This window comes from Gymnodraco acuticeps, unplaced genomic scaffold (genome assembly GCF_902827175.1).
Source record: "Gymnodraco acuticeps unplaced genomic scaffold, fGymAcu1.1, whole genome shotgun sequence".
NCBI classification, from domain to species: Eukaryota; Metazoa; Chordata; class Actinopteri; order Perciformes; family Bathydraconidae; genus Gymnodraco; species Gymnodraco acuticeps.
Window position 1 is genome coordinate 1,141,343 of NW_022990135.1, and position 16,929 is coordinate 1,158,271.

Genomic DNA, 16,929 nt, shown 5'->3' on the forward strand with positions numbered 1-16,929 from the left:
GTATACCATGCCCCCCCCCATGGCCTTGTTACTTGGAGCTGTATGCTCTGTGCCCTGTGTGACATGTCTTCCACTTGAAGAGCCAGGCCAATTGTCTGTGCATGGATAGGTAGGTGTGTGTGTGTGTGTGTGTGTGTGTGTGTGTGTGTGTGTGTGTGTGTGTGTGTGTGTGTGTGTGTGAGCTGCAAGCATTTGGAGAGAGGATGTAGGCAGCTGTTAACCCAGTTTTATTCTGAACTCGCCATGGTTCAGCACGGCATAATTGCCTGTGCAAAGTAAGTGTGTGTGTGTGTGTGCGTGCGCAAATGCAAGTCATGGATCACTGATCACTTACCAAAACCTTCAGTTTACTGTTACTTCCTGCAAGAGATGCTCCATTTCTTTAATTATTTATTAGTTTACAAAAGTATCGATGTCTGCGTGTGGAGGTTGGTTATTGATTTAAATATGGACACAGCTGAACAGTCCCAGCATACTCGCTGCTAATGGGACAAATACAAAATCATGTTGCCTCGTTCAAAATAAAAACATTGCATTTGAGTATGTTTCTATTCTCCAGTTCTAAGATGCAGAGAGAAATCCAGACTCCTCAGGAAATCCAAAGTGAAACGCTGTCATCTGCTGGACAGACTTCGCCCTGCACCGCAGCTCCATCGCAAGGCATGCTGGGAATGTAGTCATGAGTACACACAAAAAAGCACACATCTTCTGTTAGAACATATTTCGATGAACAGCCACCTATTCATGTTGAGCAACAAGTGCTTAATGTTGCTTATTATTTTCTGTTTAGCAACAAATATTACTTCAGTTATCTGTTGTCTTAATCACAACATTGAAATGTGGCTAGCTTTATGATTTATGATTCTAAACTGCACAGTATGTTTCTAATTATTACCACAGCAAAGTAAATATGTTCATATATTTGTATCCAGAGCTAAAGTCAAAAACATCATTCATTTGTGTGCATTTCGAAACATACAGTAGTGCTAGAAAAGTTAAATAACCACTGCATTTCAGTAAATATTTAAAATACTTGTACTTCAACTGTGTATTTCCAGATTATGCTCCTTTATGGCTTTACTCCACTCCATTTATTTGTACAGCTTTAGTTACTTAAAAATCATCATTTAACGGATAAATAATGATGAGTACATAGAGTACTTTAACTTGTAGTACTTTAAGTATATTTTTGCACTTTATGTAATATTTGTTTTACCTGTATTTGAATGTAAAGGTGCCTGTCATTGTAAAAGCATAGTTAACGGGGCACGTTGTTGCACTGAATTGTGGGTAGAGAGGGAGAGGCGCACCCGTTTGGATGAAAACAATTCAACGGTCTTCCGGATTGTGTGGATGAATTGTGACATACAGGTAAGCACAAACACTTAAACTAGTAAAACAATTTAAAGTAGCATTACTGTAAGTTACAGCTGGTTTTTTACGTTACCTTAGCGTGAATTTGCCACACAGACGTGCATTGTTATGAGCGGCCACGAGTGGACGGATAACCTCATTGAGTTCAATTGAAAACACCGGAGTTAATGTTAAACAACGTGTAACGTAAGATAAACATAACATATGAACTAGTGAAGGCTGCAATTTATTTGCTCGATAGTTTAATATATATTTTGTAAAACTCTCACCTGGTTAGTACATTTATATATCATGTTTGTTTATGTACTTAAAAATGGGCAGTAAACAAATCAGAAAGTAAAAGTAATGTAACCTGATTACTCAACTTTTTTTGAGTAGTTTCCTCCATATAAAATGCCATCACAATACAATTACACAAATTGTATTTACTTTATTTTTTAATGCTATTATTATTATTATTATTATTTTTCAATGAAACAAACAATAGCAAGTGCAGTGGAAAATAACCAATAACAATTGTGTGACATATTAGTATGGAAGTTATGTGAAAATATATAAGATAATGTGTATGTATTAATTTGAATAGGTTACATTTGACAGGGACAGTGCATATACATCTCTGTAAATGCAGAGTACAGTGTACCTAAAAACGAATTAAATGTAAATCTAATCCAAAAAACGGATTGCTGACATACATAAAACATTACAAAACAATAAATAAACATGAATTAAGAAAACAACCAGACAAGTAAACAGATGCTCACACAGACAGGCATTTCTTACAAGCAAACCATCTGTAACAAGCAAATATTGGCCATTTCTAAATATGTAATGCCACATGTTAGGGTTCAGCTGAGCCAGTGTAGAAGGTCCATATTTAGGGGGGGGGCTTGCTTTACATAACATCAGTCTGTGTTTCTGATTTCGTGTGGAAGCCCACTGGCTGTGTTTGTGAGATCCTGCACCAAAAAGAAAAACTGCAGTTATCTGAGATGAGTTTAGCTGGAGTTAGACTGAGAAGAAGAAACAACATGAATGCTTGGAAGATATTACTCAGGGCTCAGCTTAAATGTATTTATTCCGGTGTAAGAAAAGCCTGCAGAGAAGTGGCTCTGACACTGTGCTCGACATTTGCTCTCTGTCAGGAGCAGCAGAGATATGGAGTTGGTAACTTTGAGACTTTGATAGCTGACTTTTAACAAAGCACTGCCTTGAGGGCAGATTGGGCGCTTCGGTGAAAAAATCCTAGAAATGCCAAGTGTGATTAAAGTGCTGCAGTGTCTCTGTTTGCGGCACAGTCATTTATTGAGACAAAGTATGTAGTATCTGTGTCATGTCACAGTGTTTATAATATCCTGTCTTACAAAAGCAGACTAATGGAAATATTAATTAGACCTAAATAGTGTGTCTGGTTAAATCAAATATTTTAATCTGTGCTGAAATAACAAGTTTATCAACAAAGCATACCAGCAGCATTTCAATTGGTGGATTTATTTTTGTCAAGTAGTGTATCACGAAGAAATGGCAAATATGTGTTCAATTATTTCATTAAGTATCCTTATTCTAAATATTTTTATTTTATTGTGAAATATTCTAATTTATTGTGTATAGAGAAAATGTCTTTGCCCATTTAGGCTATATATTGTTTATTTGAACTTTTAGCACGACTGTTTTTAAAGAGTCTTTATATATTTTTTAGAAAGCGACGGGCGATTGTCTCCGCCAGTCAAAGTGATCATCAATGGTAAGAAACATGCTTTTCTTTTGGTCTAAAGAAGTGTTTACCTTGCTTTCTCCTTTTCTTGTGGTCACATGAGTCAATGCTTTGGCCTCTGGTCTCTTTATAGTGCTCGAATGACAGTGGTTTTGTGGAAGCAGAAGTTCAGCAAATACTGATCTTTGAGGAAGTTTGAAAATGTGGACAAAGGACTGTCTTTTCCAAGTGCCATAAAAAGCAACAGAGTGTAGCATGAACAAAACGTAATAGAATATAATGTTGAAACTATGCAAAAAAAGTCATGTTGAAAACAGGCAACAAAAGGGCATAGTATTGGATGTATAACATATGCAAAAAAACGTCATAGTATAGTTAGTATGTTGAAAAAAGTCAAAGTCAAAAGACAACACAGAATGATTTTTCTGTAATTTATAACGACTTACTGCTGGTTTCTACACGCTGTACCGTGCCTTCCACATACAATCCCACGATTTATGTCTTTCATTTTTCGACATACGATGAATTTAGTCATTTATGTCGACATGCTATATGACTTTTCTGTCATTTTTAACGCCTGGTTTCTACACACTATACCGTGCCTTATTTTGACATAAAATCCCAGTTGACTTTTTGCGAAATGCTAATACTATGACTGAATGGCCTCCTGATCGCACAGCTTAATTAATTGAATACAGTGTAAATATGTGAGCGAAAGACAAAAAGAAGACGAGGCCTGTTACTTTAAACACGTAAAAGGAAATATATTTTTTTGAAAAATGAAATAACAAAAAATAACAAGAACATTTCATACATAAGAGCTGCTTTAGTCAATTCGCAGAGGTAATTTACACAGGACTTGAAATGAAAAAAAAGAAAATACACACACTTTACTTGAAGTGGAACAACAGCAGCAGCCGCCGCCACACTGCACTACACAGACCTTTTATTTAAAAATCACGTCGACCCTTCAGCCGGCTGCGGCGCCACTTCCGGCAAAGCGCGGAGAGGTTATGTCACATACCGAGCTTCTTTTGAAGGGTTAATATACACTGGCTCTTGGTAATTCACTCGTATGACGTACGCACTATTGAAACATTTACACACAAGAGTTACTTTTCTCTCCCTTAAAACAAGAATACTCGTTTTATATTTATATTTTTTTAGACGACAGTTAACAGTTCCAAAATGGCGGCTCTAGGGTTGGGATTTATCCCACCCTCACAAGGCCCTCCCTAACTCCCTGCCCTTCCAAAGAAGACATTCCTATGAAGACTTTATTTAAACAAGCATGGCTCACTAGTTGAGACAGAGGAAGGTGGTGCTCTGCCCGGCGGGGGTGTGCATAGGTGTTACAGACTCCTCCCCCGAGGCTCTGATAAGGCAGAAGATTCTTCCATCTCTGCCTTTTTATTGTTTTGTTTTAATTTCCAGTTCAAAAGTCACGGTTAGCGGTGGATGCAAGTGCTTTTCCTCATAGCCGATTGTGCCCCGAGCGCGGTCTTCCAAGTCTATTTGCCTTACGGAGGGGGAGTAAATCTAAAGCAGAACACGTCTTCTTCTTCTTCATTGTCCATTTTTTGTGCAAACAGATGTAAACAAAGACCGTCAGAGGATAGGAAGGAATGGAAGAAGAAGATACTACAGCAACACCGGGTGGGGGGTTGGGTGGGCAAGAGACAGGCACAGAGGGCCAGCGAGAGAGATAAATAAATACAGGGCAGGGGGGAGGAGGGAGGGAGAAACTGCCAAGCGTCCTGTGCTTTCTGCTTTTCTCACGCTTGCCGAGGGAGATGCTTGTCGCCACTGTAGCAGCTTCCGATGTGCTTTAAAGCTCGGCCTGTTTGTCACAGGGGCCGAGGAGATTGGGGGTGGGGGGGTCAGGAGATTGGGGGTAGGGGGCGAGGAGGACACAGAGTACCACTAGAAGAGCCTTTAAAAAGGTCAACACACACATACACACCCACATAAGACTTCTTTACGGTCATGCTCGCTATTGCCTTTCCAATACGGCCACCCGCCCGTCGATTAAAAAAAAAAAAAGTACAAAATATCTACCAACGCTGCCCTCCCCTCCTCTCCTCACCCCCCAGCCTTCAACTAGGACATATTCACTTAGTTTTTTTATCATTTATATATATATATATATATATGTATATATGTACACAACAATATGCCTTTGAGGCTGTCGATGGAGGATGGCGTCTCTGCATTGAGTCTTTAGTGTCTTCTCTGTTTTCCCCACAGTTTGTCTACAGAGATGGGTGGCGATTGAGGGGGGATTTGACCGCCGTGTAGCATCCCGATGGATGGACGGTGCACGCGGGGGGGCGGGGGTGGAGCTCGTTGAGCGCCTGTCAGTAGACCCAGGAGACGGGCACCCACTGGGTGGTGGTGGACACCAGGTTCACGGCCTCCTCCAGCAGGCGGATGGTGTCGTCGATCTCGTTGTTGATGATGGTCTGGTCGAAGTAGTGGGCGTAGGTGCCCTGCAGCAGCTCCGACTCCTTCTGCAGCCGCTGCAGGGAGTCGTCCTGGGGGGGGGGTTAAAGGACTGGCTTTTAGTGTTTTTTTAACAACTACGTGCTCGTTAGTGGCCATAGTCTGTGATTGTTCCAAAGACGGTGCATTTGACACTGATGGGGATTGTCGTACATGTATATTGGTACATTTGTGGGGTTTTTTCTACTGTAAGTGTATTGTATTGTCCTTAGAAAGTCCTATTTGAAGTTGAATTTCAAAAATGGCATAAATGTATAACTTAATGACTTTGCGTTACTTTAGGATTACCTCGATTAATATTATTTTAAGCAAACAAATAGTTTATTTTGTTCAATTGCATAGACATTTTTCTTTATTTTAAATAAATAAAGAATGAAAGTAGCCTAATCAGAACGCAAAATAAAATACAGGCAGTATCTATATTTATAAAACTTGAGTTTAAAGTAACATGGCCCCCTTTGTCGAAATGTCACAGTAATCTGATTTTGGTTCTGTATCTTCAGTCCTTAATCCTCACATGTAATCTGTTACTACCCAACGTAGCTAAATGTAAATCCTGTGAAAGTACTTTGAATGTATCTAGTTTTACGCTCTCTCCACCAATGCACCGAAGTGTATTTAAAAAGAGGGCTATGCAAGTTGCACTATTCAGCGTTTAAACATTTCTAAGTAAATCAATTATTTGCAGGGCTTTTCCTCAAATATTTGTGGCCAAACAAATCTAATTTCTAGTGAGATACATATCTCCCTAATATGCTGAAAACAAGGTTAACTGTTTAGGTAGGAACGTATAGCTACAATGTTTAACAATATTTATAACCTCAATGACCCGATAGCAATTTGGTACATGGTATGTAGTTACTCTGTAGACGGTGACAGTATTGCTAGCAGAGCGATTTGTAAATTAACACAAACACAGAGACCACACACGTTTCCAAACAAGCTCAACATCTAACCAGTCAGTACTCACAGGCAGTTTCTTGCACCACTTTGGAATCTTGAGTGCAAACGTAAAGGAAGCATGCAGAAGAAAGTACAAACATGCATTGAAAGAAATGTAAGGCAAAGCAAAAAAGCAAATTTAAAGCGGTTTGAACACAGCGAGGCACGACAAACGGAGCAAGTAAGTTAGTACGTGGAAATGAACGAAACGTGAGCAACGAACACGATACGAAACATCAAGGTTTTTAGAGAGCGTACCTCAGTCATGCCTGGGGTGACAGTGGGAGCTGCGACGAACACGACAAAGGGGGCAAAATCAGCCGTCCTGAGGATCTTCAGTGCCTGGCGAGAGAGGGAAGAAGCGATGTTTATTGATAGAGGGCGTGTTAGGCAAATGTTTAGGCCGATGCTGGTATTTATTGCGCCTCTACCGAGTCCTGTCGACATGCTCCAATGATTAAAAAGTGCTTTGTTTCTCCCTTTGCAGACCGTTTACATTCACAAAAACCACCTCAGGAAAGGGGACAACTCCAAGAAGGCCAGGGCCCCTCTGTTACCTGCGGCTCCACGTCCAGGATGGAGACCATGTCCTGCTGGTGGATCTGCCGGATGGTCTCAAGCCGGGTGCCGTACATGGCGTCCTCGTGGCTGCCGTACTCCAGGTAGTCGTTGTTGCTGATGTCCTGCATCATCTGGTCGTGAGACACAAAGTAGTAGTTCTTGCCGTTCTCCTCGTCCTTCTTAGGAGGCCGAGTCGTGTCTGAGCAGAGAGGGAGGGGTCGGGTGGGAGAAAATTAGAGATCAGTAGTAGTAGTAGTAGTAGGTGTGGCAGGAAACACTACCACTTTGTCAGAACCTTCCAATAAATACAGAGACAGCTATGTACAAAATATAGGACAATCTTTATTATAAGAACAGTTCATTGATAAGAGGAGAGGAAGAGAGGAAGCTAATCCACGGGACACAAGGAACCCCCACAATACAGTGTATTGTATTGTCTGTGCTTGACTTACGAGGGATGGGGTAAGCAAAGCGGTCGGGGTGTTTGGTGATGAGCGTGTTCTTGATGTGCCTCCTGCCGACTCCATGTGCACCTGAAAGATAAGTTGTAACTGTTGTAATACCATACAAATAATAATAACAGTGCGAGTAAGAATAGCAAAAAGCAAATCCAGAAATGGACAATATATAAAAGATCAAAATAGAGTTGCATTTAACTTCTCTTCTTGCTAATTGTGCTTTCTGTTCTTTGCCAGGGATGGTCCCAATTGAACAAAGGAAAGAAACCAAGATGGCTTCCAAGCAACACACAGCTGTCTGCTATCACCGAGCTCCAGCTCATGGGAATCCAACCACGCATTGGCTAAACCTCAATCCTCAAGTGTTGCAATCTTCACATCTCACAACTTACTCACAGAAGACAAGGACAATTGCTTTTAACAACTTCCACACTAATAAAGACAATATAAACGCTTGGTTACTTACCGAGCAACACTAGTGTTTTTCTTTTGAAAGACGGCACTCTGACCACTTCCTCGTATGTCACCAGATCTAGTTGGTCAAACACTGTGCGACACAAGAGGAGCATTAGTCTGGCACATAGTGTTAATTGACAAACAGCGTATTCGCACCCAACACCAGACTCCTGCTTTGTGAAGACATAGTATTGATATGCTCAAACATCACAAACGCTCTTGGTATTAAGTCAGGACCGCAAGCTAATGGCACTTCCCTGACAAGAGTGTAAACTACTTCTACTCGACATTTTTTAGACAACAAAATTCTCAGTTATGTCCGCTACAAACTCGACATTAGAACATGAAGGGAGAATTCACCTCAGGCACATAACTGCACTAGTAACAGTCAAGGATGGAAAAACTATTCAAAGGAATTCATCTAGCTGCACCTTTCATCACTAAATAGAATCCAAACAAATTATGCATATTATTCTTATATACTTTAAATGTTCATTATTTTGTATGTTTCAACTGTTTGGCCCAAGACCCAAGTACTCCATGCGCCAGACAGAAGATATCCAGTGCTAAGCACTGCCTCTGGAAATCAATAAAGATGAACTATAACTGCACTTTTCTTGAAGTTTGGATGTTTCTGTTTGTTACATCATGTCTTGTGAAAATACATTGCTAACAAAGACACATTAGGGACAAGTTTTCAAAAGCAGATAGAGGTAGAAAAACACAGAAGCTGGGCGCCAGCTGTCTGGAGTTACTTACATGCAGCCATGTCATTGGGTAAGAGACAGCATGAAATATGGACAAAGGGTGGGAGCGGAAGGAAGGAAGGGTTAATAAAAAAAGACACTGTAAAAGAAAAACCTCATTACACTAAACAAAAACACAAAAACGTGTTGCCGTCTAAATGTTACTTGAAACACTGTTAGTCAGAAGGCAGTGGGAGAGGTCTGTCAGAGGGAAATGCAACAGACGTGCAGCACTAACACAAACTCCAAACAGGTGCGACAGTAATGTTATATTTTCTTTTACCCTTACGTGGCCTTGCAAACAAAGCCCCAAAATCCCAGCTTAGGTATACAAATACATATATAGAGTCAATTAGCTTCCTTGCGCTGTGTGCGTACGGCAATGCTTACCTGCGTTGTGCTTGGCCAGGTACTTGTCTTTGTACTGTTTCTTCTTCTTACCAAACCAGGTGCAGCTCGCCTGCTGCTCCTGTTTGGTCTTCTCCATCGCTATACACGCCACGCGCCTGCAACAAACACACGTACGCTTTTACTGTACCTTACCTTTATAGTAACTCGTATGTCGTTCGGCATTAATGTGTGCCTTTAATTATTACCAAATACCTGAACGTTAATAATGTGTTGTAGTATTATATATATTACATAAAATAAGGGTTATGTAATGCAACAAAGAAAGAAGATTGTGGTAGTTAAGGTTCACCAAAAAATGGTGTGTAAGAAACAAGGCCTCAGAGTACAACTCCTTCTCACTTAATGGTGAACCTGGAGGTCGAGAAGCGGTCAATGTGATAGACCGCCTCCGGGCCACGTGTGCGGAAGTAAAATCATTGCAAAGGTTGTCAAAAACAGTTACAGGCACGTACGCGGAGAAATAATTAAACGGTAACAAGGTACGACAAAGAATTATGGCAAGCCGATTTAGCTTTTATTCATTTCTGGAGGATATCAACAATTATTGTCTTACTAGCAGAGGTGGGGGACTCGAGTCACATGACTTGACTCGCATATTTTTGGACTTGAGACTTGCTTGACTAACATTGATAAAAGACTTGACACGACACACAAAATCAAGAAACTTTAGTAACATTACAATATTTTCTAATACAGCATTTGTACATGATGTCGTTGACTACACAGAGGTAGATTAGGCAAGATAATAAATACATTGATACATTTAAAAAAAACGTATCCTTTATTTCACTACAACATAAAAACATTTTAAGGTGTGTCTCTCTCTTACCACTCCTGCAGCTCAGGCGAGGGGATGAGTCCCGCCGTGGCGTTCTTGGTGTTCTCCAACTTTCCCTGCCACCAGTTGTGGTCGTCCTTGGAGATGATCTGAATGATGTCCCCGACGCGGAAGGGGACGCCCGCCTCCTTGCACGGGATGAGGTCGTCTTTGGTAGGGTCGTACTCGAACTGAGCGCGGACGTAAATCTGTAAAAGTGGCAGAGTTAGCGGGTGACTCGGCGGCAAAGACGACAATGAATATGTATGGAGGGGGGATACAAAATGATCGGCCAAGCTGCCAACGTAAAAGGAATAAAAAATGCTGCACCCGAGCCCGTGGTGACAGAAAGAGAGGGCAAATCCACAGCGTGTGACCCAAAGCGCTGCACAGCACAGACAGTTGGAAAAATGAAAGCGGACCGCAGCTATCGAGCAACCTTTCTTAACGCGGCTTACGCACGCATTTTTGGGTTGCCTTTTATGACCACTGACACACCAAATAGCCAGCATGGGATCTACACACCACTACGATGGGGAACCGCACTTTGCCATGGGGATGGGAGGGGGCTACTTCTACAAAGGGTCCACTAAGAGACGTCTTACCTTGATGGACAATTTGTCCTTGATAGCAGGTCTGGAGATCTATGGGGTTGAGAGCATCACACACACTTACACGTATATCATGCTGAAGAAAACATTCGGCAGAGGGGCGTCAAGAAAATAGGATGTGGAGTCTGATAAATGACAGTGTTTCTACCACGTTTTAAAAAAGTACAACGGCGTGACAGACGCACAGCAACACAGACATAATGTCCTAAATCAACTGAGGAATGCTTTTCAGAGGACACGGACCGAGGGTTCCTCGCATTCTCTTTTCTTCTTTACATCTGCTTAATTGTGGAGGAATCCTTTCCAATGTTCAAGAGTCACGTTACTGCCTGACATTGGAGAACAAAACTAAATACATGTGATGGGAATGGAAGAACACACGAATGCATACTATACGTGCAGATCTGTTGCAACGAGTGTTAGTTGTGATATCGGTAAAAGGAAGAGGATTAAACAGTTGAATAAATTCAGTGTAAGGACTTTGGAAATCTCACCTGGCGGCCTTTGGGCTGGATCGTCGCCGGCAGGTCCTAGTTGGGATAAGACGTGTTTTTAAATGTAGTGTTTTAATAAATTGCGCACTAATAAAACCATTAAATCACACCAATGTTTTTATTTGAAAGAAAAAACACGTGCCACTGATTCTGGTGTAGCAATTTCAAGGTATGAAACTTCACAGCTGACACGATACCTTGCACTGTGACTGATATAGCTTTTATACGCTATAAAAACAATACATATTAAATGCTCTTCTTTGAACTAAGAAACCTACCAGGATGGAGCTGGTTACACTGGCGTGTCCATTTGCGGGCGACTGTCGGGACACATCTGGTGACTCTTTCTGCAACAAAAAAAATTATACATGTTTTATTTTTCCACCCAAAATACAATATGTTAAAGTCCATGCAGGTGTTTCTGAATCTCTACCTCGCAAGACATGGACTGGGACCGGTAGCTGGGCACAATCTTGAAGGTGATGCTACCCCTCATCTCCCTCTGTGCGCAAACAGTAAAGAAAGGCATGTTTCAGCTTTTATTACACACGATACAAAACAATAATGGAAAATAAACTACACACAAACTATCGTTAGCACTGTCGGCATAGTACGGCAGCTGCTGACAAATCCAAATGTTACGACACCTGCGAATACAAATACACACTAAGGCACAATAATGTGTGTGACATACCAGCATCTTCTGGAGCTGCTCGACCGTCTGATTAGCAACGCTGATGCCGTTTATCTCCCGGATCTCGTCTCCTACGTGCAGAGTCCCTAAAGCGGAAACGGAATACGTTAATAAAGGCTGCAGACGCCAGGACGCAGCCGTTTGGCCTCCCCTCTCAGGGAGCCTGACCCATAGAAGCATTTCAATTATCCGCAAGTTAGTCCCACCAACAGTTTCCATTATCCCTCTGATTCTTCTTATTTTCAGAGTACTTGGATAGGGATGCGTACCTTGTCGATGAATCATTCCACCGTGCATGATTCGAGCCACGATGCAGTGGTTCAGTTCATTCATTTTCAGAGTGATGCCCTAAAGGAGACAGACAGAGGGTGAGAGGGAGACCTGAGGGTAACCGTACCTTCTGTCAACATCATCCAACACCAATGCAAAAGGAACACTTGGCGTTGGACAAGCACGGCAGCCCTACTCGGGGTTTAAAAATCATTACATCTGGATTCTTCTAAATATTTACTGCCGGTACATGTTTCCAAAAGTTAACTGGGTGTTGAAAAGAAAGACTGTGCATGTATCCGTATGTGACAATCTGCTGGTCAACGCACCATGGGCTCGTCTGTGTTCTTCTGGAACTGGACCAGGCGGACCCGGGTGACGTTCTCCAGGTCCATGTCCCCGTTGGTGCTGTCTGGGGAGTCTCCGTTCAGGTAAGGGGAGGTGGGCGGGGGGGTCACCCTCAACGCATCGTCACTGTACACCTCGTGGGCCACCACGTCGTGAGTCTGCAGCAGAGCCTGGGTTGTGTGCACACACACACACACACACACACACACACACACACACACACACACACACACACACACACACACACACACACACACACACACACACACACACACACACACACACACACACACACACACACACACACACACACACACACACACACACACACACACACACACACCACACACACACACACACACACACACACACACACACACACACACACACACACACACACACACACACACACATTAATGGTCAGTAAGTCTGTTTTTTTTATAGCAGTGAAGTCTATTGCTACTGCCAGTAATTACACCATGCTGTAAACACAAGAGGACAGCCACAGGCCATGTCAACAACTGTTATGTTGAGGAAAGACTTTGGACTACAATCCCAAGCTGCTCTGAACAACTACAGCAGAAAACACTCCAACAACGTGTTACTACACACACACACACGGCCATGTGGAGAGCTCCAGCATTGAACCATGTGGCTCACACTAATCCTCTCCGGCCACTAATCGTGTCACTGACACACTGAGTGTTTTCACAAACACGGCAACACGCTGCGTGTGCCAAACAGTCACATCTGCTCACCGCAGAGACAACGTGTTCGTTAAGGCGGTGAACATCACTGTGGCTGCTTGACGATAACGAAGAACAAAGTATTTCCTTGGGTCATAACTGGAATCCAACGCTACACACAAAAACATGTAAAGGCTAATTATCTGTAAGTGAGGTGTGCTAGCCTTATGTGCTACCATGCTTAAACCCTTCACATCCATTCTACTAAAGCACTGTGGCAGCCAGTCGGGTCAAAGAGCAACGCGGGCTGATTGGATTTAACCGAACCCCTGGCGCTGTGACTGAATCGGCCTTTATGTGGGCTCCCTATAGTTGCATAGATAGTACCGTTCGACATTTAGCTGCAGTTCAATTTTGCAAGTGACAACAAATTAAACAAACGCAATACAGACGACTGTACATGCATTAAAACACTCTTGAAATTACACTCAACACGGGCCAAACTCTTTCTCAATAGTTATACCTTAACATGGCGTCCAAGTGCATCAGCTTTAAATCCAAATATACTCTTTAATTGTCCTTCTTGTCCATTTCAGCCTCTACACTCATCTGACAAAACTCCTCCTGCCTCCTCCTCGGCTCTCTTCCCTCTCCCGGCTCAGGTGCTAAGGAGCTTTGTGGACTTTGCGAGAACCCTATTTTCTGACACCATATGTTGTAATCTCCCGCCCCAGTACTGTATGCTTTGAGTGCACATGGGACAAAAAATATCTACATCTAATACATCTTTCCCCACCATGAAGTGTGGCTGTGTGAGGATCCTCCTGAGCTCCTTGGCCTCCATGTTCTCGGGGTAACAGGAGAGCGTTTCCAGTACCTGGTGAGGAAAAATAAAGGAGAAACAGGTGTCAACTAGAAACCTAGAAAGCTTTTAGGATCCCCAAAAATGATCTCAGCTAGTGATTGAAATGACATCAATGAGATCCCTGTTTTAAATGTGTTTCCCAGATTGAATTGCGTGTTTATTTCGTGAAAACGAGCAGCCGGTTCCTCACCTCTTTGGCTCGCTGCACTCCGTCACTCGGAGGGTTTCTGATCTGAGGGGACGACCTGCTGTTGATTTTGTCATAGAGCTGAAACGACAAGTAAGCGCAGTTCATCTCGTTAGACAAGGAAACCCCACACAATATGAATTGTACAGGCTAGTACATTAAAGGTGCATTAAAGACTAATAGTGACAATAGCTAACTCTTGACTTGTGATGCCCCCTACCGGTCGCTTTTGGGATTTCTACTCACATCTAACAGGGTGTGGAGGTGCTGGTCCTGGAAGACGCTGTGCAGGAAGTCCATGTCTTTCTCGCTGCAGTCCGTCAAGGCATGAATCTCCTCTAGACTGTCCAAAACCTGCGACACTGCCCCTGAAAACACATGTTATACACTCTTATAAATACAATGAAACACACGCCCACTGTTACACCCAGCAGTCGCTGCAAACACTCGCAAAACTACACAAAATGCAAAACACTGAACATCAACAAGCAAAAACTAAAGCAGAACACAAAGAAAAAGACAAGCAAGACATCACAACAGAGTACACACACACTCAGAACGATTTAACCCCAAGTACCTGCTGCATCGCCCACACATGCACCAAAACCAGAGAAACAGCGGTATACGGCATCAATAAAAACATCAGAGGAAAGTCACTTCAAAAAAGTCACAGTGTGGAGGATGGGTGACGAGCAGTAAGCCCAGGAAAAATGCAGAATATTAGAACAAATACATGACAGTGGGAGGAAAATTGACCTATTCTTAGAAAGCAAAGTGAAGCGGAAATATTTGAACGTTCATTAAGATATTTAGCCATAAAACCAGTAGTTTTCCCGACATCAACAGAGTCTGCGTTTGCCTAACAATCAAATACTCTTTGGAATAACAGATGCACGTGTAGAGAATCATCCCATTCACAAAGAGGTGGACTGCTGGGCTAATGAGGGGGTTTGAATGAATAATTACTGTGAGGCGTGACACGAGAATCTTTTTATATAGTTTTCAGGTGTTAATTACTTTAGGAAAATCTTGTTGCACGTCTGTTTACATGCATCATCCAATTAGAGAAAAATATTTTAAACACAGACGTGTACAGATCAATAATAGAGTAAAGTACTGTATTTCTCTAGGAAATTAATCCAACTAAATAATAATGTTCTCCTGCTCACAATTATTCTGCACCATCCGTTTGAAAGACTGAACAGTCAGTCAACTTATTACAGTCACTGTAATAAAATGTGCTGATGATGACTTGTCAAATGTGCTGCACTTTAAAATAAATGTTATACTCTTGTTTTGCTAATCGGAAAAAGTAACAATCACAGTATGTAGTAGACGGATTCTCGTGCATGGAATAACAAGAATGAATGTAATAATCACAGGTCAAAACGTAGCATTAGGGTTAAAGTAGAGAATTCCAGAGAAGGAGAGAGGGAGACAGAGGGAGCCATGTTGCAGGATTATAACCCATTCATTTAACACTCAGAGGGATACATGCAGCTAAAAAGCGTCATGATGACATTGCAAATCATGAGTCTAATGGCAGGCGGGGAGAGGGATACGTACTTTCAGCAGCTAGCAGTCCTACAGACAGCACGGCAGAAGAAAAACAACACCAAACAAAGATTAGAAGAGGTGCAGTGCAACTAAAGATGTAACAACCCACAGAGAAAGTAAAGAGAGAACAGGCAGAGACACTACAGAGTCAGTGTGAGGAAGCAAAGGGATAACAAAAGGAGCAGACTGGAAAATCAGAAAGGAACATTCGCAAAAAGCAGCACAACTAGGAAAGCTCTGCGACTACAGCAGGGTCCCACAATGAGGGGTGCAGTACTACAGGGCTCAGGGAAATATTGTCGTGCAGTTTTTATTTATAAAAAACGTTAGCCACCCAACAGCTAAAGCTATTTCATTATGACCTGGTCAAATGACCATGGAAAAGCGCGTGGAGTCGTTGCATTTCTACGGTCAAGCCTGACACTTTTAAAGCTAATATAAACTAACCTCAACACTGTGATAAAAACTGCATGAAAAGTTACTCTGAAAAATACATTTTTACTGGAACAATATTGTAAAGAAAATTTCGAAATATACCTTAATATATATGCTGTCAGAAATGTTGTATATATTTAAGAAGAAAATATTGTGAACATTGTATTAAATAACTATATATTGTAAAAACACTATGAAAATAACATTGTAAAAATAAGCTAAAAAAATTACTAACAAAAAAAACAACTAACAGTTTTTAATAATAATAAACCTTTGTTGATTAATTCACATGAAAACCAGACTTTATGGGGTATGTCTCCAATAAAGTCAAATCACTGCAATATAGGGCTGAACGATATACCGTGTCATGGCGATAACCGCGATATGCGCATGCGCGATATTCACACCGCAGGGACGTGCGGTTTTATTCATTTTTGTTTTTAAATGCTAACGCACTTTAGCACAGAATTCAAAATAAAGATACCCTTATTACTTATCGAAACTGCACATACAATATATCCGATTAAAGCAGAGACTCCACAGATTATTTAAGTATAGTATCTAAACGATCCGATCTCGCAACAGGGGAAGCAAACACAGACATCACAACACGTACCTTTTACGGGAGATCGTCTCACCGTAGCTGTCAATCTGATCAAAAGACGTGTTCAATGGCATTAAAACGAGAAAAAACGCGGCTGAATCGGTTGATCCATAGGTTGTTAATGTATCTGTGGCTTTGAAGCAATTGTTTATAATCCATAATTCCATTTTTATGTAAAAATCGGAGCACAACAGTTA

General features: G+C 41.7%; 1 protein-coding gene and 1 long non-coding RNA gene across 12 annotated transcripts in view; one reads left to right on the plus strand and one right to left on the minus strand.

The window, feature by feature from the left end:
• The first annotated feature begins 1,294 nt into the window (after positions 1-1,294).
• LOC117546577 lies at positions 1,295-7,189 on the plus strand. The gene is made up of 3 exons (XR_004569040.1): positions 1,295-1,371; positions 3,074-3,118; positions 7,020-7,189. It is a non-coding gene; the product is annotated as an uncharacterized LOC117546577 (long non-coding RNA).
• The window catches only part of LOC117546574 (peripheral plasma membrane protein CASK), a 36,428-nt gene continuing 23,326 nt past the window's right edge, over positions 3,828-16,929 (minus strand). For 2 of the 11 annotated variants that reach the window (XM_034216808.1, XM_034216804.1), the window contains exons 11-28: positions 15,703-15,720; positions 14,383-14,504; positions 14,140-14,217; positions 13,881-13,961; positions 12,380-12,568; positions 12,050-12,128; positions 11,781-11,866; positions 11,520-11,588; positions 11,365-11,433; positions 11,087-11,122; positions 10,587-10,625; positions 9,994-10,190; positions 9,144-9,259; positions 8,018-8,098; positions 7,546-7,626; positions 7,090-7,292; positions 6,791-6,874; positions 3,828-5,622 (exon numbers count right to left, since the gene is read on the minus strand). In XM_034216808.1, the coding sequence (XP_034072699.1) occupies positions 5,446-5,622; positions 6,791-6,874; positions 7,090-7,292; positions 7,546-7,626; positions 8,018-8,098; positions 9,144-9,259; positions 9,994-10,190; positions 10,587-10,625; positions 11,087-11,122; positions 11,365-11,433; positions 11,520-11,588; positions 11,781-11,866; positions 12,050-12,128; positions 12,380-12,568; positions 13,881-13,961; positions 14,140-14,217; positions 14,383-14,504; positions 15,703-15,720 (1,805 nt within the window). In that variant the 3' untranslated portion in view covers positions 3,828-5,445. The remainder of the gene's footprint in view (positions 5,623-6,790; positions 6,875-7,089; positions 7,293-7,545; positions 7,627-8,017; positions 8,099-9,143; positions 9,260-9,993; positions 10,191-10,586; positions 10,626-11,086; positions 11,123-11,364; positions 11,434-11,519; positions 11,589-11,780; positions 11,867-12,049; positions 12,129-12,379; positions 12,569-13,880; positions 13,962-14,139; positions 14,218-14,382; positions 14,505-15,702; positions 15,721-16,929) is intronic. The other 9 variants (XM_034216815.1, XM_034216812.1, XM_034216814.1 and 6 more) reach the window with 5 other exon arrangements.